Genomic DNA, 19,638 nt, shown 5'->3' with positions numbered 1-19,638 from the left:
CTGTGTGATGAATAGAAAAGAGAATGATAGTCAAGATATTGACCATTTAATTTAGTTTTGACCCAGCACTCCTAGTATGAGGCATTACAGAAATTCAGCTTTGAATAGAAAATACTTTACATAAATGTGTAGAAAACATGTTATAAAACATACATTATAGATACATTGATACTGCTCACTTTAAAATTAAACGAATAACAGTGCCAAATAAATCCAATGAAGTCAGAGCACTGTCATCTCCTTGGCAGCAATAGGCATTGCGGCTTTTCCACATGGTCACCTTGTATTGCTCGGTCCATCATCCAGCAATTGTGTAACTGTGTCTATAGGTCATGTGACGCATGCTTAGGATTTACAGCCAATCGCTTGTCTCCACAACAGAGGTGTCTTTGTCAAGAAGGTCATGACGCTCTGTAGGCTCCTCATTTCCATCACCTCCACCAGTTTCTTCTGGCTCATGGATCTGCACCTGAACCTAAATGTAAAGACACAAAAGATGTCTGATTAAACGTTAATTTTAACATATTCCCGGAGGAAGTCAATGTTTTATATTAGGCTCTGGTTATAAGTTATGCCACGCATCTCTGTTTTACCCTTTTGTTGATATTTTTCCTCCATGGGCAGCGCAGACGGAGGAAAGAGGTGCAGACTAAGAAACAGCGACAAGAGAACACCACCTCGACCACCGACATCAAAATTAACGGAAACCACAGGATTAACGTTGTACCCTGAAAAGACATTTTTTCTTACTTTCATACTTCTTCTATAGCTGTAACAATGGATGCAAGACTACAACATTTGTCACATATCCTCTTAATAAAAGCTCAGAGATAAACCGACTCACATAGATACGTGTGGGATCAAAAGGGCATTCATTTGTGATGCTATAGTAGCTTATGTTTGTAGGCAGCTGGCAGTGGACAAAGAGAGTTTGCCCCTTAAACATTATTGCCCTCGCTGTGGCAACACTGATACCCACTGCAGAAGCTCCACCCAAGAGAAAAGCCAGAACACTCACAACCAACAAAAACCAGCTCTGCAAGAAAAAAAAAAGATAAATTCTTATGACAAAAGTCATTTCAGACAGGGCAGTACCGACTGTGTTTGCCTTTGCTCACCAGTAGCTGGTTCTTCTTGTTTTTGGACAGGACAATAGCGGAGATTCCAACAATGATCGCCTGCATGTAGACAAAGAATTACAGGGGGATTCATTCAGTTTTACACATGAGAAAGTTTTACCAAACAAACTATTTGGCAACACTTGTGATAGGATAATTGTAAGAGCAAGTTAACAGTAGTAACATCCTTTTGAAACTTCTATTTGGGAATGAACTTTTAACGAAAAATGTGATTGTTTCCTATAGACCCTCTGTGCGCCACATGTAACAGAGCTGGCTGAGACAAAAATGCTGTAGCAATCTTGCACAGAGCTTTATTCCAGCTTTATGAATGCGACAAGTACAGACAAAATATTATATATAAATATAAATTCTGTGAAAAAAGGACTTCTGGGAATTAAAAGGTGCCCATTTATGAGAAATTTGGACGGTTTGCAGATGTGACAATTCAGAGAGCAGCACTTACAATGAATCTAATGGAAAACCATGCTTTAAGAATGTATTTAATACCAAACACCGTCATTTGTGAAAACTTGGTAAGGCTGACATTGGCATTAAATTGCGCTGTAAATGTATAACATCGATTATAACACTTTAAGCACATCCACCAAATTAAGATATTTCATCGACCTCACATCAGCTGGTATTTTCAGAGTACTTTTTTAATAATTTTGCAGAATACGGTACTGTACAGTTTGAAAAGAAGACCGACATACCATCAGTCCTGCCACCAGAGAGATGATATTGGAGATGGGGTACACAACAAGTTGCTGGTCGATAGTGATAACCTTTATGTCCCTGAGCACAGCTCCATGCACCAGAGCCCCCAGTAAAAAGTTCACGTGACCGACCAGCACCAACCCCAAGCCCATCTTCATGAGGATCTTATCGTCCTTCAGACTCCCACAACAAATACCTGCAGACACATATGCACTTTCAATACTGTTACTTTCAATAAGCATCTCTGGGCGATTCGTCAAGAAGCTTCAAAGATAACACTTCTATACTTTTGGTCACAACATATTTCCAAAAGGTACATAAGCAAGTTCATATGAATTTACTATTACTCTTAAAATGTAAGGAAACTATTAAATACATAGATCACACCAAACTGTTGAACAATGTTTAAACAAAACATCTGTTGCTAGTTTGCATTTTCAATTAATAAAAACGTCTGGCAAATTCAAAACAAGGACTGAAAAACACGTTCTAGTCTTTTCACATTCATCCATTTTATAAAGATTAATACCATTTTCAACAGCTCAATTTTGTGAATAATCAATACAATCACAATTTACTGTCCATGAAAGACAAACCATTACTCTTTATGCGGTATTCCGGTAGTCTAAAATCAAAAAGGTCAAAACGTGCAAGAACGTACAGTAAACAGTACAGAAGACGTTTTCAAGATTATGACCACACCCAGACAACGTTTGAAAGCCTCTTCGTGTTACTTTCACCAAATATACACGTGAATAAACATCAACTCACCCGAGTTCACCATTTTGAAGCGCTTCTTTTTGTTTTAAGTCATATTTAATCCATTCAGATGTTCAGCGATCTTCTCTTACCGTGAGTTTCTGTTTCTCTTCCGTCTTCCCGTTCACCTGAGCGCACTGACATCGCCACTCCTTCCGCGACAGCTCCGCGCACTCACCTGAGCCTGACCATCCTGCAGATGTCGCTGTTTACTGGGGAAATCAACTCGATTGTTTTAATAAGTCTTAAAATACAAACATTGTGTGACATAAACAATGCTTTCTTTTGTGCCTAATTTCGAATTAAAATCACCTGGTGTCATTGTACTTCACTCTTTTGTACGCCGTGTGAGGTAATGAAATAAACGTGCACACCTGCAGCTGGTCACCTGACTCTCGTTAATGCTTTAACCTAATCAACGCCACATAAATACTATTTAAGGAGTCTGTACCGTTATTTGGAAAACCGTAGAGTAACTTAATTCTGATACACTCTCTCAAGTTAACGCTTAATGATGGGGGTGACGGCTTTTGTAGTCTTTTGTTGCTGTAGTATAGCTTCTGTCACATCTAACGAGGGTGATTTCAATGTGGTCGTTTCATCGTACTCACCAGGAGTCATACAGGATGTCTGGCATGTGTCTGATTTTCCCATCATCACAGAAGATGGGTATTTCCTGAATGAAATTCTTCAACCTCCCACTTCAGATCAACTTGAGTCTGTGTTTCCAATCCCAAATGAAGCACAAGCTCTGCTGGAGAGAAGCAGATTTTCCATAAGGATCTTGAACCGTATGTCATTTAAAAATTCAAAACTGCCTTTTTTAACATCTACACACCACTCAAGTAAATGCTTTAAGGTTTATCTCGTTTTGTTTTACTTTAGCATCTTGGAACGATCTGGTCAACACAAATGTGTTCCACAAAGGAGAACAATTGTATGTACAAGTGTCTGCCTCGTGTGGCCCTGGTCAACAGCTTTATGTTCAGTCCTGTCATGCCTCTGCATCTCCACATCCATCCGACAAACCAAGAGTCTCCTTTATCTTTAATAATGGGTAGGCTATCTAAATTTGCAGTGATATTCTGATCAAACAATCCTGGTTTGATACCGGTCTATTTATGCATGTTGTCAGATGTGTGGCTTCCAAAAAGTCCTTCGTAAAGTTTGTTCACCGGCAAAGCGACAAAGTCATTTTGGTTCTTGGCACATCCAGTTTAAAGTCTTCAGAGGTGAGCTTTCATTCTCTGTTGGGACATTGATGCTAAAGACTTCTGAAAATGTGATTTGCATTCCCTTTTTTTTTTGTTCTGTGCGTGTCTTATAATTAACTATTTAGGTTTATCTTCACTGCCGAGTTTCTCTCTCCTATTTGGGGCTGACACCCAATACAAAATTCTGCAACTATAACCGACTTAAATCCAGGTAAATGTTTGTTTGAAATTAATGCAAGTTAACATTTTCATTTCGGAGCAGCCAGATTTGTTAGACCGTTTTATCGGATGCACATGCCTCGCTCAAACTTAACTTCTGGTCTGTTTGGTAATAGTTTTTTTTTTTGTTTACATTTTTGTGTATTAAATTATGCTTAAACTACTGAACACTGATTCTTTGCAGAGGCCTACCAGAAGAATTCTTGCACAACATTTATTCATAATGACTATTAATTGAGATTAAATATTTAATTATTTTAGATGGGTTGACCTAAGTGGCCAAACTGCTGTATGTCAGTGTTGCGGTAGAAGCTGTAGAAGCCTAGGAGAGCGGGAAGACTTGCTTGGTTGGTGTAGTTATCGTCATTTTAAAATTCTCTTGATTTATTGGATCTTGACATGTTTTGCATAGATCTTAGTTTTCACAGTCTTTGGTCTTTTTAGGATTGACCGCAATAGTAAGCACTGGCCTGCTGTTTATGAAGGAACAACGATCTGAACCTCGGGCCACACCACAAGCTCTTTCAAACCACTACAGCACCACTGAGCCCAGTCCTGCAGTCAAAACGCTGTCAGATAAGCCATGGATTGTGGCTGGTGCCTCCTTCTCTGGTAACCCAATTCAGAACATGGCCAACATTTCACCCTGGCCTGCTCCACCTGGCTTTGGAGGTGGTGTGATGGTCATTAGCCAGGAGTTGGGAGGTGCTATATCAATGTGGCTACCTGATATTCAGTTTAATCCAATGGATTACCCTGAACATGTGCCGGTTGTTGACATTACCCTTCAGAGTGATGACCCCAATAGAGGACTGAAACTAGAGGAAGAATTTGAGAAATTGCAAATGGTACAAGACCAGGTAAAGCATCAGCAGAAGATGCCTGAAGTGGATGAAGGAAAAGCTTCCGACGAAGCTGTCGGTCCCTATGATGGTGCAGTGGACCTGGCCATGTGGAAACTCGAAGATGGTGCCCAGTTGTATAACGTTCAGGGGGAACCATTTGTGGGTACAAATGTTCAGCTGGAGCAGCCCAACCTGAACGAACCTTCCCCAATGTCAGACTTGCAAACAAGTGATTTGTCTTTTCTTGGCACAAGCCCTTCTCCAGATAAGGTCACAAATGGTACAGAAGATGAGGGTGAAGATTTTGTCAGACAGGCTGAGTTGGTCTTTAAAAAGGGTGACACATTATCAGAGCCACTTCACTATTCTAAACTGAGTCTTAACCGAGCTGCAGATGGTTCCAGTTCACTAGTTTATGAAGAACAGAAGAGGTCCATCACGATGAAACCGGGCACCAAGAAACCTCAACTGGAACTGGATGCTTTGAAGCGCCAAAAGGATGAGGAAGTGTATGGGGTTAAAGACTTGATTTCAATCCTTTTAGATCGATTAAGGTCAGTGTTCTGGTGATTTTTAAGCTGGTACAATGTATTCACAGCTCTGCATTTTTAAACTAATTGTTTTTCTCCCAACAGCAAGTTGTGGCGTTGACGCTTCAAGGATTCTCCAGATTTCTTTACTTTAATTTAAATCTAAATAAAAATCACTTTTCTCACTTTGTCCTTATATTGCCTTTTTATTGATGACTGAAATGTTTTTGCGGAATGAATTGACTTGTTTTAAAGGGGACCCATTTTATGGTAAAACTCTTTTGTACCTCGAGATTAAGTTTTTTTTGAAATTTCTAGAAGTATTGGAATGGTTTTAAAGTACAGCAGTCTGTCTGTTTAGGACTATAGAAACCTGGTGAATTCCATGTAAGGGGACCTATGGAGCATGTAGATTGAAAAGCTCAGTGTAAGGTAAAGGCTTCGTTATGCAAGATCTTCATACACCTTTGAAGACTCCATCTATATTATATTGAATGTCCATTGATCCTCAAATTACACACAGCACCCTAAAATAAAAGGAACCGTTAAATGACTACAGTCTGTTACACGCAGGTGACTGTAGTACTGGTTTCACAATGGTTATTCCATAGACAAATCTTAAGTAAACTTGCATGACCATGACTAAAGTTAAGAAACTACTACAGAGGACATGTTTGTGGCAGGTACATTTTTGGCTATGAAAGCATTCAACACCAGGTTGAAGCTATTGCGCGTTTCCCATTCTCTCGTAGGCAAACTTGCATTTACAATTCAATATTGTTGATGCTCACTCAACTAATGATGCTACTAGACTGCGGGAATATAAAGTGGGCTTAAAATGACATGTTTTCTGCTTAAAAGTTCAGATCTGCCAATCCCCAATTGTATAGTCTACATGGTTTGCTTGTAGAACAAGTTGACAATGAAGAGGGCAGCACTCAGTTCTGACCCATAAATTGACACTATGGGCACATCTAGCATGTATATTGACAATTTCTGTGCTTCATTATTTTTTAGCATCTGGCCAGCTAATAACTACAGTAGACATATGCTTCCTCCCCCGCTGTCGCAACCAGGCGTCGCTGTTGACTTTCTCAGGGTGTTGGTGCATGTTCGTCAATGTGCTGTCCTGTCACACCGCATGCTCAGTGTGTATGTGTTTTCTGTTATGCCCAGTGTGACCCTGGCTACTATTTCCACCGCAGCTATAAAGTGTCGGTGCGTTTCCCACGCACCCTCTTTCCCCGGCCACCACACCGTGAGTGTATCACTCACCGTTCTTCAATACCTTTAAAAAAAAAAAGAAAAAAATCTATAAAAAGCACAAAATACCGAAAACCTCAAAAAGAACCGCTATTAAACAAAAAATATTTTACAAAACGGCAAACTTTTTTGTTTTTGAAACGGGCTAGCCAGACGGTTTCTGACGCCAAAGCCACCTTCAAGACGCGACTGGACGCCACATGCTTTAGCTGTCATTTATGCCTACACCATTTATTTGGAGTAGCGTAAAAGTTTTCATAGAAGATTAAGAGACACGATTTGGCACGCAAATTGCAGGACACCCTTTACGCATAGACGGTCTATTCAGCACTAGGTATTTCCCAGACAAACCCTCAGCTCGAAGGCTTGGACCCGAGACATGAACGCAGCGACCGCGGGGAGTTATCCGATGGCATCTCTTTACGTAGGCGACCTGCACCCTGATATCACGGAGGCTATGCTGTATGAGAAATTCAGTCCGGCCGGCCCGGTGCTGTCAATCCGCGTGTGTCGGGATATGATCACCCGGCGCTCGCTGGGCTATGCCTACGTCAACTTCCAGCAGCCCCCGGACGGTAAGACACGACTGACGGCCCCTTGTCCTCCGCCCTTCCTGTGTGTGACTTAACGTGTGCTAGGATAGAGCTGTCAGAGTAACGGGAATAATGTATCATGCTTTCTTTATAGGATTATTATTCTATGGATCCTCGAGGTGATCCGTAGCGCGTGCGCGCTCTGTCTATACCCATTTACTGCGGCACGCATTTGAGTTTCCCCATATCTGGCTTTACAAGATTATTATTCTTTTAATAGTGGGTATTGTGAGAGACTGGGTTTACAAACTGTCGAACTGCGTCTTTAATGTAAAATATATCAGTCAAATAAAATATACAGGTGAAATATATCAGTGTCATGGCATATGCAATGTCATAAATGTCATGCTTTGTGTTGAGGGTCTGAAATCTTGTTTGTCTCAAGCGTTTTCCCTTAAATATTATGACACATTTGATTTGATTATTTTACATTGCATTGAAAAGCTCAATGCACTCCAAAGTAGACTCAATAGGAGTAGAATAGTATAACTTCAAGCAGTTCTTCAGCTAATAGACCAGAATTGAATGTTCTGTTTGACCCACATTATTTAAGTGGCCCACATCTGTACATTTTCTTCATCAGACATGGCTTTCTAATGTATAGATGTGTTCGTACATGGGAGCGATGTGCATGTTAGCCCACATTCTTCAACCCAGCATGACCCATTTACGCTATTTAAAGTGTCAGAAGGGGACAATTCTATTGTATCTCTCACAATAAAAATTTAGACACGAGGATTCTCTTTTGCCTGAGCAAATTCATAATTTTCCGTTAATTTAACTCACTCTGATTTACCTTATAGCAACTTACTAGATGTTTATCTTTTAGCTTATTGTGCATGATTTTATTGTTTTTCATTGTTTTTTGTACAATAACCACAAATTACACAATACAAAATGTATATAATTGTAGTTAATGCGTCACCGAGGACACACCAGCACCATGGTATGTGTCTATATCATAGCCACAACCGCATTTACAAGTGTCATGTGGGATCTGAATACCGATGCTTTCTCCAAAACACTTAATAAAACGTTCCAGACGAAATAAGGTAATTTAAAACTTCTTTGAGCCACTGTTACTTTTTAAGCTTTGATATAAGATCAGCTCTAAAAAGAATAAAAGTTCATATGAGAAACATGATATTATAATTGTCTTTAACACAAACGTTTGTTCGTGGATCCAAGCCGTTTGTACAGTGTACAATATGCTTCACAGCATGTTTCGCCTGCTTCTGCCCTTCTCATTCATAGCACAAAGGTTAAAAGGTCAGAGTTGAACTCGTTCACCTCTATTTGAAATTTCAGATCAGCAACTCAGTCAACATGTTTACATATACAGTACAAAAGCTGTTTGTTAACATAGGTGAAGGATCATGTGACCCTAGTGTGAAAAGAAAACAGACCTGGATAGTATTAAACATGATTCTGCATTATAAAATGACAGTAGGTATTCAATATTTACACACACAATATAGCTTTAAGCCACAGAAAACACAAAAGTGCTAGTTTGCAAGTGCATTTAAGCACCGTTTGGTCTTCAGCTTGTAACAGCTGCATTTGTAAACAGTTGCTGGTGCTGGTAAGCTCCAGCCACACACATTCCAGTGTCTCAGCCCCATCAATGGACACAGAGCCTTGAACACATGCTGCCTGCCAGCACATTGCTTAAAGGACCCAACACTGCTAAATATAGAGGCAATGAGGGCTGCCTGGTCTGTGCCTGTCTTTTCTAAAAGGTGCGTTTGGAGAAACAAACAGACAGGCAAATTGGGTGGTTGGCTACTCCATGTTTCTGATCGATGTCCTATTGAATGATTGTTTGTTTTTAAGTCAGCCTGCAAAGGTTGTTGAGCTGATATTGATGACTTGTCACAGCCTTTACAGCTATATGCTATAAATCAGGGTAGCCTATGCATTTTCATAACAATCAATTGAGATTGTAAATTAAAAGAAGCCACCACTGGTTGTCTTTACTATCCTGTGTTGGCTGAAAGTTGTTGTTTGTAGTGCTCTCCCTGTATGGGTGATCCCACTAACTCTGAGCTCCATGTTCAATACAATCACACTACAAACTGCTGATGGCAGCAAACACAAGGCTGCTCCATTTTGTTCAATAGACATTTTAGTGTGTGTATGTGGGTGGAGGGATATGAGTTACAGTGAGAGAGACAAGTGAATCATAATGCATTATAATAAATTACATCACAGTTTTATATACCACTCATTTTGATAAAGATGCGTTAATAAAAAATTGCACATGAACGCCTTTTGATGTAGCGTTTCCCACTGGGAAGTTGGGAAATCATTTTGATACCCCCTTAAAGCCCCTTTGAACCGGAAGTTGCGATCGTTTTTACTTGCGTATTCTGACAAATTTCCGTGTGAAAAGGAATTCCAAAGGAGAAAGTAGTGGGCGTGGCTTGCATTTTTCATTGAGAATTAATTGGATGTGCAAAAACAGATGTGGCATTGATCTTGAAAAGAAACTGGCAGCAGACTGACAGTTGAAGGGGAGAAGTTAACGGACGCTGCAGCTAAGCCGTCTAATTCAAGTCATTTGATATGCATAGTCATTTCAGGGCAGAAGTGCATTTTCAGATTTTAATTGAAGATTATATGGGTACATGAATTTTGAAAAGAAAATGTCCCATATTGATAAGCTATTTACTATAAACGCTGCAATATTTCATGAAAAAATAAGAATTGTCATTTTTCAGTTCACCGGGACTTTAGATTTTAGACACCGAGAATGATTTCTGCTGTGACAGATATGCTTTATTAGTTTTTTTCCGCAACAGCTTCATTGCCTTTAGTCTTGTTGTTAAATTAGTACATATTTACACACATGAAAAATCATTTCTACGTAGGACGTCCAACCATATTGGAACAGCCGATCTTTATGCGCATGTATTAATATCATGTCACGTGCTCGGCAAACTTTATGTGCTTGTATTAATATCATGTAACATGCTCTTAGTGTAGACCAAAACATTACAATTGCTAAACTAATACAATACAAGACAAGTTTTAGCTAACACAACATTAAAATGTAACCCTATTGAGGTAAACACTAAAAACACAAACCAACAGATTCTCACCTGTGAAAAGTTATTTTCTTTGTGAATTTAGTTTTTGCAACCAGAGGCTAGCTAATGTAACGTTATTTACTGTGACTGAGGACACCAAGTGAAGTGTTGACCATTCCAACATGGCGGACACGTTAATGTGTCGAGGGGTGGAATGTAGCATGTATACCTATCTATGGGGCTGGAGATATCACATAGGTCCAATGGCAATGGGGGAAGGTAAATTCTTATATTAATCTGAGGGCCTTTAGCAAATAAAAGACAAAATTCTGTGTACAAAAAGATGTGTAGTGCTGAATGATTCATCAAATTTGTGTTCCATTTTCGTGGAAGAAAAATGGGTCAATTCTGAATGTACATTATTACAACTTTTGAAATTTGAAGTCTTATTCCTCATATTTGTGAACTTATTTCATTGTTTTTTTTTAATCTGAGGTGTCATTTGAAGCAAAATATGTCCTCTGCATATCGTTCTTGCTATTATACACAGTTTTTGCTAAAAGTGAATTTTGCCCTAGAATATTAACGTCTTTAAAGCAAATTCTTGCAATACAAAAAGATGCAGATTTGTGTTTATTGGATCCTCAGTCAGTAAGCGTGGAGCAGAGATGTCTCACCTCTGTGTTTTTGGTTTCCAGCGGAAAGGGCTTTGGACACAATGAACTTTGATGTGGTCAAAGGAAAACCAATCAGAATCATGTGGTCACAGAGAGATCCATCACTCAGGAAATCCGGGGTCGGAAACGTCTTCATTAAGAATTTGGACAAGTCAATCGACAACAAGGCCCTGTATGACACCTTCTCTGCCTTTGGAAACATCCTGTCCTGCAAGGTGAGGAGAATCTACGATTGAATTCGTATATTATCAGTTGGGTCAATGTTGCTCTGTCAGGCGATGTTGAAATTAACAACGAAATTGCACTTTTTTGAGAAATCAGCTTACAAACATCAGACAACAAAGTTAAACATTAAATGTCAGATCAAGGAATTTGTTATAAAACAGCTGTTAGAGAAAACACACTGTTAAAGAGGTTTTGTAATCGGATTCTTCCTGCGAACTTACCCCGTTTCTGATGAACAGGTGGTGTGCGATGAGAACGGGTCTAAGGGCTACGCCTTTGTGCATTTTGAAACTCAGGACGCTGCCGACCGTGCCATTGAGAAGATGAACGGCATGCTGCTGAACGACCGCAAGGTGTGAGTGTCCGAACGGAGTCATGTGACAATAAGAATGTTGCATGATGTTAATTACCGCAAAAAATCATTTAATTTCATTAGGCTACCCCTCCCTTTCGAAACACTATGGGGGCTGAAACAAGGCTAAGATGTCATCTCGCTTCTTTGCCGAAGGAGATAACATATTTAAGAGACACACTCTGTAAAGCATTTTGCTTGTTTAGGACTACGGTAGAAACAACATGGCGAATTCCATGTAAGGGGACCCACGATGTATGTACTGTAAATAGAAAAAGCTCATTCTAAGGTAATAAAAACATACGTTGAGTCTCTTGGAACAGAGGGGTTGCTTACACGCTTCATTATGTAAGGTCTTAATATACCTCTGAAAACATAGTTATGTTTATTATATTCCATTTCTGTCAATAGATTCTCAAAAAAATGATACACTTGCCCTTGAAAATACACATCTACGCTGTTGTAGTTCAACAATCAAATGCAGACAAATGTGAAAGTATCCATGTAAGGTTATTAGAGTCATCTAACACACATGACATCTGCTGTTTCATGTCTGTCAAAAACGTCTTTGTGTCTTGTAGTGCTGCAGCTGTTTTGTGTCTGCAGTGAGTTTGCAGCTGTTGGTCTGAGTCTGCATTGTATTCCTAAATCAGTCACATTGATCAATGGGTCTGTCTCCATCACTCCTTGTAGTTTTGTGGGGCGTTTCAAGTCCAGGAAGGAGAGGGAAGCAGAGATGGGAGCCAAAGCCAAAGAGTTCACCAATGTTTACATCAAGAACTTTGGAGACGACATGGATGATCAGAGACTAAAGGAGCTCTTTGATAAATACGGTGTGTTTAAGGTTATAAATTCTACATTATAAATCCTAAAATCAGGTTGATTTATTGACTGGTTTGACTCCATGTAGAATAAATGAAATATTTGAACAAGATGTCTTGTAAGGATATCAAGGAATGACTTTGGTAACAATTTGAGCATTAAAGATCCAAATGTGATTGATGTTGATGCTTCAAAGTACAATTAAACAAATTAGTTCTGTGCTTTTTAGGAGTTGATTAAGAGAAAAACAGACTTTGAACACATTCCCAACTTTTTTTGAATATAAAGAAGTTATAATCTTTATTTTAACTGCAGGAAAAACATTGAGTGTGAAGGTCATGACAGACTCCACAGGGAAATCTCGTGGATTTGGCTTTGTGAGCTACGAGAAGCACGAAGACGCTAACCAGGTACAGACAAGCAGAAAGTCTTATTGGGCAACATGAAGTGACATGAGTAATATAAGGATTGGATAATAATATACATTCTGTCTGCAATGGGAACAGAGAAATGAATAAATTACAATGGTGTTTTTACCTCAGGCTGTGGAAGAAATGAATGGCGTGGAGCTGAACGGTAAAATGGTGTTCGTTGGCCGAGCTCAGAAAAAGATGGAGAGACAATCGGAGCTCAAGAGGAGGTTTGAACAGCTCAAACAGGAAAGAATCAGCAGATACCAGGTATTGTACATAAGCCGGTGTCTATATCTCTAGGTGTGTGTGTTTTTTTTAAAGAACATGTTTGTAAAACATATTTGCGTTCACAGGGTGTAAATCTGTATATAAAGAATCTCGATGACACCATTGATGATGAAAAACTTCGCAAAGAGTTCTCGCCTTTCGGCTCCATTACCAGTGCCAAGGTGGGTTAAAGGTCAAGGGCCAGCTGTTCTAAAGAATCAGAATTTAGTAACATGAGAAGGTCCAGATTATTTCTTGAGATCTTGTGTGTTTCTTGCTGTAGGTGATGCTGGAGGATGGCAGATCCAAAGGTTTTGGCTTTGTGTGTTTCTCCTCGCCTGAGGAGGCCACCAAGGCGGTGACAGAGATGAACGGGCGTATTGTAGGCTCCAAACCGCTGTATGTGGCCCTGGCACAACGTAAAGAGGAACGGAAAGCTCATCTCACCAACCAGTACATGCAGCGTATCGCTGGTATGAGGGCCATGCCTGCCAACGCCATCATCAACCAGTTCCAGCCTGCCAGCGGGTACTTTATGCCAGCTGTGCCCCAGGTAGGCCTAAATGCATTAGATGACATGTGCTTTTTAACAGTATAACTTGGGAATAGATACAAATTTTGTCCTCAGATATTTAAGAATGATGTCTGCTTACCAAAAAAGGGTTATGAACTAGTAAAGCTTGATTCAATTATTCGTCTTTATTATTTATCTCTGTATTTTGTATATTATTGATCAAACAAATTTCTGATTCAAATGCACCCCAGGCCCAGAACAGAACCACATATTATGCACCCAATCAGCTCACCCAGATGCGTCCGAACCCTCGTTGGCAACAGCAGGGGGGCAGAGGTCAGGGCGGGTACCAGGGCATGCCCAACTCCTTGCGCCAGCCAGGCCCCCGTGCCAACATACGGCACATGGCACCCAATGCCTCCCCCCAAGGTCCACGTGGAATCCCAACAGGTGCACATAGAGTGGGTGAGAAAACCCACCCACTAACAATGTGTTGCAATGGCCTGTTGTGAGACTTTTTTCAACATAAATAGTCTAACTATGTTTCTGTTGCACAAAAACGTCAAGTGTTTAATTCTCAGGGAAGGTACATATTGACAAAATGTACACCTGTATTTGATGATAGATGTGTATTTCTCTTAAACATAATACATTTGGGTATAAATATTTTTTATTATAATATAAAAAGTGTTATATTGTGCAGGATAAGTACAAGTTTTTAATAAATTCAAAATTTTTGTTTTATTGTTGACCTTATTTATTTTAATGACCGCGTACACTTAAACTGGCATAGACACACAAGTTAATGCAAATCTGATGATCCGTATTGTCCTAGCATGATCTTGCAATGTGATAAAAAGTATTTTGTGTGCTTCAGTGGTAGCAAACATTCTGACCTTTAGTACAAAGGTTAAATAATACACAACCCTAACGTCTAGTCTAATCGCTTATAAATTTTATATCATACCATTTCATTGTTTTAAGTGTTTAAACCCCTTTAAACGAATAACTGTTTAGATGTTGAATTATTTTATTTACATCGTTTTGTCAACTAGGTGGTACTGGCCAACCAATGGGTCCCCGCCCGGCAATGGGGGTGACAGTCCCACGTGCCATGCCCCCATACAAGTATGCCAACCCCATAAGAAACACTCAGCCTCAGGTAGTGCAGCCAATTACCCTGCAACAGGTAATATCTGCTGTCAAACAAACACAAATACACTCACAAAATTCAAGTTAGTAAATGCAACCGTGTAAATATTATATTTTAGATAAAGGTGATGAGTGTAAATTATCTGCTATACGGTGGCAGAGTTTGCAGTAAGGGATGTAAAAGTTTAGGGTTGGGGTTAAAAATTCCATTAAAAAGAGGTTGTACACGAAGAAAATATGAAATCATAGTTTTGTTAAGATGTTGTTGCTTGTGCTTTACAGGCTCAGCCTGCTGTCCATGTGCAAGGTCAGGAACCCCTCACTGCTTCTATGTTAGCAGCTGCTCCCCCTCAGGAACAGAAACAGATGCTCGGTGAGATAAGGAGGCTGGAAGCATGTCCAGCCATTGAAAAACATTTGTTCATTTCTTATCCATATGTGGTCAAAATCCTCTTTGACTATAAAAGTTTACTTGTTTTTTCCTTTATTTTAAACTCTGTTTAAACTCTTTTCTTTCAGGTGAGCGGCTGTTTCCTCTCATCCAGGCAATGCATCCAAGTCTAGCCGGGAAGATCACAGGAATGCTGCTTGAGATTGACAACTCCGAGCTGTTGCATATGCTGGAATCCCATGAGTCTCTTCGCTCCAAGGTGACAGTTGTTAACTGTGATAAAAGCCTCCAGTTATAGACTCTCTCTTCTGTTATTTCCAAAAATGACTGACTGGCTCTTGTTCATTTCTCAGGTGGAGGAAGCTGTCGCTGTGCTTCAAGCCCATCAGGCCAAGAAAGACGCCACACAAAAAGTGGTAGTTAATACCGTGACTCCTGCTGCAACATCCTGACAAGTAACTACTGTTGGTTTTGTCCTTATCGTGTTTACGGTTATTGTTGTTCTATTTTCAGCATTTTCAATGAAGACGATTATGAAATGAGATCTTTTTCATGGTTTTGAAAAGGATGACGTGTGTGTTATTGTTCTGCAGGTAAAGGTGAAAACCTGAAGAGAGTTCAACCTGTCTGGTTTCGTCTGGTGGCATCCAATATCAATCAAAAACAAAATAGAAAAAAAAGAGAAAAATAGAAAAAGATACTTTAACATAAATATATTCTTTTATTGCAGGGTTTATGTTTTTAACTCTGAAATGGTTTTTATCAACAATACCTAAGTTAATTTTAAAGGAGGCTATTCTGTGAGAGAAGCGCTTCTATGTTGTGGCAAGGACTGACTTTTTCTATGAGGAAATTGAAACTTCTTCTATGTTCTTCTGTGAGCTGCGTGTTTGCTGCTTTGATTGGACCTCACTTGTCCCATGACAGTAACCTGAGTGGTGTGGCACTCTGAATAAAAGGATATTTAAATTAAATTGTGTTGTTTTTCACCTTTTTGCTTTGTGATGAAGTAAGACTAAAAGCTAAAATACACTACAAGACGTTTGCTCAGATTTTGGACAGGTTTTCATTGAAAGTCTTTGCCAGTCTGCAGATGTTTCTACCTGAAACATTCAAAAAGTCTGCAAGTGTATGATGTCTAGTTAAAAAATATCTGTTCAGACTTTCCAGCCATAAGACTTAAGTATTATCACTTAAACAACAATGGTACATAACAAAATTAAATTACAACCTTGTTAAAACGCAATAAAAGCAATACTTATCTTGATGGCGTTCTGTTGGTTCCTATCAGTATCCACCACATATTCCACCTATAGAAAGCACCACATTCACAGAGACACCATTAAACTTTCAATAAAAACAAACCCAATTCCCATTAAATCCTGAAGCATGGGTTCATCATCCTACGTCCCAAACATCTCGGGTTTAAGAAACTTCCAGCCTCAAACTCGAGAACAACATCTTGATTATGAAAAAAGTATTAAAAAAGTATTGAAAGTATTTAGCAACCTCAAAACATTAATATTACAATTGATGTAGTTGCAGTAAATGTTCTAATTAACAATAAAAGAGCGCATTTCTTGAAATTAGTTTAGCGTTGAAGTGGGAAATATCTAAATCCGATGCGTCTAGAAAAGCAGGCGTCCTGCTGCCGGCATTGCTCTCCACATCACTAGAGGGCGACCTAGTGCACACTGGCGTTTATAATCCACTGTCGCAAAGAAAATAATGTTATAGGTTAAAGGTCACAAGCAAGATGGCGGCGAGCAAACGTGTTCTTTATATTGGTAAGAAAACATACCAAATGATGAATTAATATCAAGACGCTTCGCTGATTTGGAATGTAGTTTAACTCTGCAGCGGTCGCATGTTTCATTATTTGTTTCTTACTTATAGCTAACGTTAGAGACGCGAGCACTTAAAGATCACATATGAGTTGGGACTTCAATAGTCAATACGAATGAAAGAGTGAAGTTTTAAATGTTGTGTTTTGAAGGTGGTCTTGCGGAAGAAGTGGATGAAAAAGTGCTGCACGCTGCCTTCATTCCTTTCGGCGACATTATAGATATTCAGATCCCATTAGATTATGAAACAGGTGAGAACGCACAACAAAGCACTACTCGAAAATAGTTCATCACAATAACACGGACAGAACAAGAACTGTTTTTTTTTACATCATTTTACAACAATAACACCAGACTCATTTAGCAGACGCATTTAACATTTAGTCTATAAATTACGGAATCGCATACATAGACATTTATATGTATGGAATAGTTATACTGTATGAGTTTTAAACACGGGTCTCTCGCCACAGAGAAACACAGAGGTTTCGGCTTCATCGAGTTTGAACTGGGAGAGGTGAGTAAACTCTTAATCGGTCTTCACTTTAGAATAATTTAAGGAAATCGTGAAACTATTAAAGGGATAGTTCACCTAAAAATAAAATGTCTGTCATTGTTTACAAACTCTTGTAGTCTGTGGAATGTTAATGTACATGTGTTTGTCTGTTTTTAGGATGCAGCAGCTGCTATTGATAACATGGTGAGTGAGTCATTAGGATCTGTGTCTCAGAAATCCCAACATTTCGAATCACAACGTTTGTGTTTCAATGAATATCTGTTTGCCTGTGTGTTGTGCAGAATGAGTCGGAACTGTTTGGTAGAACCGTCAGGGTAAACATTGCCAAACCTATGAGAATTAAAGAAGGCTCTTCTCGTCCAGGTGAGGAGTTTACACACCACATATGCCTTTTCAACGTTCTGCTACATCAAATTCAAAAAATAAATTTCATGTTTTATTGTATCTTGCATCTTTTGTTGAACAAATTGTATCTCTTCAATTACTTTTTAACTAATATTATGCTGTCATTTATAATTTCTCGATTTTTCTCATCTCCGTGAACTATTAATTTATTTGTCATTGTGGTTATGCTCACAGTTTGGTCTGATGATGACTGGCTAAAGAAGTTCTCCGGGAAGACAGCAGAGGAGAACGAGGAGGCGGAGTCAGTTGCAGAATCGGCCAATACAAGCACACAAGAGGTGAGAAAGCTGTAATATAAAATGACACTACAATTACATCATTTGAAGCATCCAAGTATATCTCATTATTCTCTCTTTGTGTTTTTCAACAGGGTGAACCACCAGCAAAGAAAGGCAGAACTAACCCTCAGGTCTACATGGACATCAAGATCGGCAACAAACCTGCAGGCAGACTGCGCTTCCTACTGCGAGCGGATGTTGTGCCAATGACAGCAGGTCAAACGCGCATCATTCATCATGTTTTTTTATTTACTTGAAATCCAAGATCTGAAATGTCTAAGGCTTTTTCTAGTGGCTTGTCAATTTTTATGTAAGATAACATTGGGCTTGCGGATGAGCAGGTTGCCAAGGAAAGCAAGGTACTGATTGGTGGACTTTTTTTTTTTTATTGTAGAAAACTTCCGTTGTTTGTGTACACATGAGAAGGGCTTTGGATTCAAAGGCAGCTGCTTCCATAGAATCATCCCTCAGTTTATGTGTCAGGGCGGAGATTTCACCAATCACAACGGCACTGGGGGCAAGTCCATTTATGGAGGCAAGTTTGATGATGAGAACTTTGTCCTTAAGCATACTGAACCGGGTGAGACAAGTTTATTTTTTGTGTGTTAATATACTTATTTTTGGCTAAAATGTTGTCCCACCTACTGTGTGGGTACAAATATGGCAGCTGGACGTGACAATTGCATTTTTCTATTTTACTTTAGGTCAGTTGTCAATGGCAAACTCAGGTGCCAATAGTAACGGCTCTCAGTTCTTTATCACAGTTGATAAAACTGACTGGCTGGATGGCAAACACGTAGTCTTTGGAGAGCTCATAGAGGGGATGGATGTACTCCGGGCCATGGAGGTAAATGGCTGACGCATTGAATATAATTTGGTTCTGCTCAGTGGCATAATTTTTAATGCTGTAAATTTAATATAATAATTTAAGTAGAAGTTTTGTTCTCCTGATGATCTTAATGTTTCCTCACAGGCTCAGGGAACAAAAGAAGGAAAACCTAAACAGAAAATCATTATCTCTAACTGTGGAGAGTATGTGTGAGATGGTTTTGAGATTGTGGAAAAACTGTATATTTTTTTCATAACTAATTTGTAAATATCCAAATAAAACTTTTATAGAAAACTATTTTGTTTATTTTTCTGCCAAATGTTCGCCAATATATTTTTTTGTAAAATTAGGAAAGGCTGGAATTTGCTTGAACTGATTTATCGATAATTGATTAAATCAGACATTTAATCTAAATAGTTAAATATATAATTTTTTGTGAACCAATACCGCAAAAACTATTTTTTTAATATACAAATCATGAGCAGGATGATTTGGTTAAACCTGTTAATCTAATACACACAATACTATCTCAATATCAATTTCAGAACGATACACAGCATCAAAGTCTCCATCCAGTAGATGGCAGAATTGCTCCAGGAAACCTCTGGAAAGAGATACTGTATAGCTAAAGAACAATGTTCATAAGCTTAGATCTGACCGGT

The 19,638-nt window shown here is 39.1% G+C and overlaps 4 protein-coding genes across 6 annotated transcripts; 3 read left to right on the top strand and 1 right to left on the bottom strand.

The window, feature by feature from the left end:
• Nucleotides 1–30: 30 nt before the first annotated feature.
• Nucleotides 31–2,809, bottom strand: tmem54a (transmembrane protein 54a). 2 transcript variants are annotated; one of them, XM_056767293.1, is made up of 6 exons: nucleotides 2,690–2,809; nucleotides 1,835–2,034; nucleotides 1,119–1,178; nucleotides 845–1,036; nucleotides 594–728; nucleotides 31–475 (listed from the first exon to the last, which is right to left on the bottom strand). In XM_056767293.1, the coding sequence occupies exons 1-6, from the start codon at nucleotides 2,739–2,741 to the stop codon at nucleotides 353–355; spliced, it is 762 nt and encodes a 253-aa protein (XP_056623271.1). In that variant the 5' UTR covers nucleotides 2,742–2,809; the 3' UTR covers nucleotides 31–352. The 2 variants fall into 2 exon arrangements, with proteins under 2 accessions (XP_056623271.1, XP_056623272.1); XM_056767294.1 differs by having other exon boundaries at nucleotides 2,610–2,749.
• A 302-nt stretch (nucleotides 2,810–3,111) lies between these two features.
• zpcx (zona pellucida protein C) lies at nucleotides 3,112–5,585 on the top strand. The gene is made up of 7 exons (XM_056767643.1): nucleotides 3,112–3,388; nucleotides 3,483–3,654; nucleotides 3,733–3,829; nucleotides 3,937–4,022; nucleotides 4,292–4,377; nucleotides 4,475–5,429; nucleotides 5,511–5,585. The coding sequence occupies exons 1-7, from the start codon at nucleotides 3,112–3,114 to the stop codon at nucleotides 5,524–5,526; spliced, it is 1,689 nt and encodes a 562-aa protein (XP_056623621.1). The 3' UTR covers nucleotides 5,527–5,585.
• A 1,045-nt stretch (nucleotides 5,586–6,630) lies between these two features.
• On the top strand, nucleotides 6,631–16,077 carry pabpc4 (poly(A) binding protein, cytoplasmic 4 (inducible form)). Of its 2 annotated transcripts, none has more exons than XM_056767291.1 (14): nucleotides 6,631–7,243; nucleotides 10,989–11,182; nucleotides 11,432–11,547; nucleotides 12,238–12,377; nucleotides 12,682–12,776; nucleotides 12,909–13,046; nucleotides 13,133–13,228; nucleotides 13,330–13,599; nucleotides 13,812–14,010; nucleotides 14,616–14,749; nucleotides 14,995–15,085; nucleotides 15,232–15,362; nucleotides 15,457–15,558; nucleotides 15,697–16,077. In XM_056767291.1, exons 1-13 carry the CDS (start codon nucleotides 7,048–7,050, stop codon nucleotides 15,553–15,555), a joined length of 1,899 nt encoding a protein of 632 aa, XP_056623269.1. In that variant the 5' UTR covers nucleotides 6,631–7,047; the 3' UTR covers nucleotides 15,556–15,558; nucleotides 15,697–16,077. The 2 variants fall into 2 exon arrangements, with proteins under 2 accessions (XP_056623269.1, XP_056623268.1); XM_056767290.1 differs by having other exon boundaries at nucleotides 6,632–7,243; nucleotides 13,812–14,025.
• Nucleotides 16,078–16,842: 765 nt separating this feature from the next.
• On the top strand, nucleotides 16,843–19,273 carry ppie (peptidylprolyl isomerase E (cyclophilin E)). The gene is made up of 10 exons (XM_056767687.1): nucleotides 16,843–16,890; nucleotides 17,100–17,198; nucleotides 17,421–17,464; nucleotides 17,621–17,647; nucleotides 17,746–17,827; nucleotides 18,044–18,147; nucleotides 18,240–18,363; nucleotides 18,542–18,727; nucleotides 18,852–18,994; nucleotides 19,121–19,273. The coding sequence occupies exons 1-10, from the start codon at nucleotides 16,860–16,862 to the stop codon at nucleotides 19,187–19,189; spliced, it is 909 nt and encodes a 302-aa protein (XP_056623665.1). The 5' UTR covers nucleotides 16,843–16,859; the 3' UTR covers nucleotides 19,190–19,273.
• The last annotated feature ends 365 nt before the right edge of the window (nucleotides 19,274–19,638 follow it).

This window comes from Triplophysa dalaica, chromosome 15 (genome assembly GCF_015846415.1).
Source record: "Triplophysa dalaica isolate WHDGS20190420 chromosome 15, ASM1584641v1, whole genome shotgun sequence".
NCBI classification, from domain to species: domain Eukaryota; kingdom Metazoa; phylum Chordata; class Actinopteri; order Cypriniformes; family Nemacheilidae; genus Triplophysa; species Triplophysa dalaica.
Note: the sequence above shows the minus strand (reverse complement) of the source record. Positions and strands in the feature narration are given on the sequence as shown.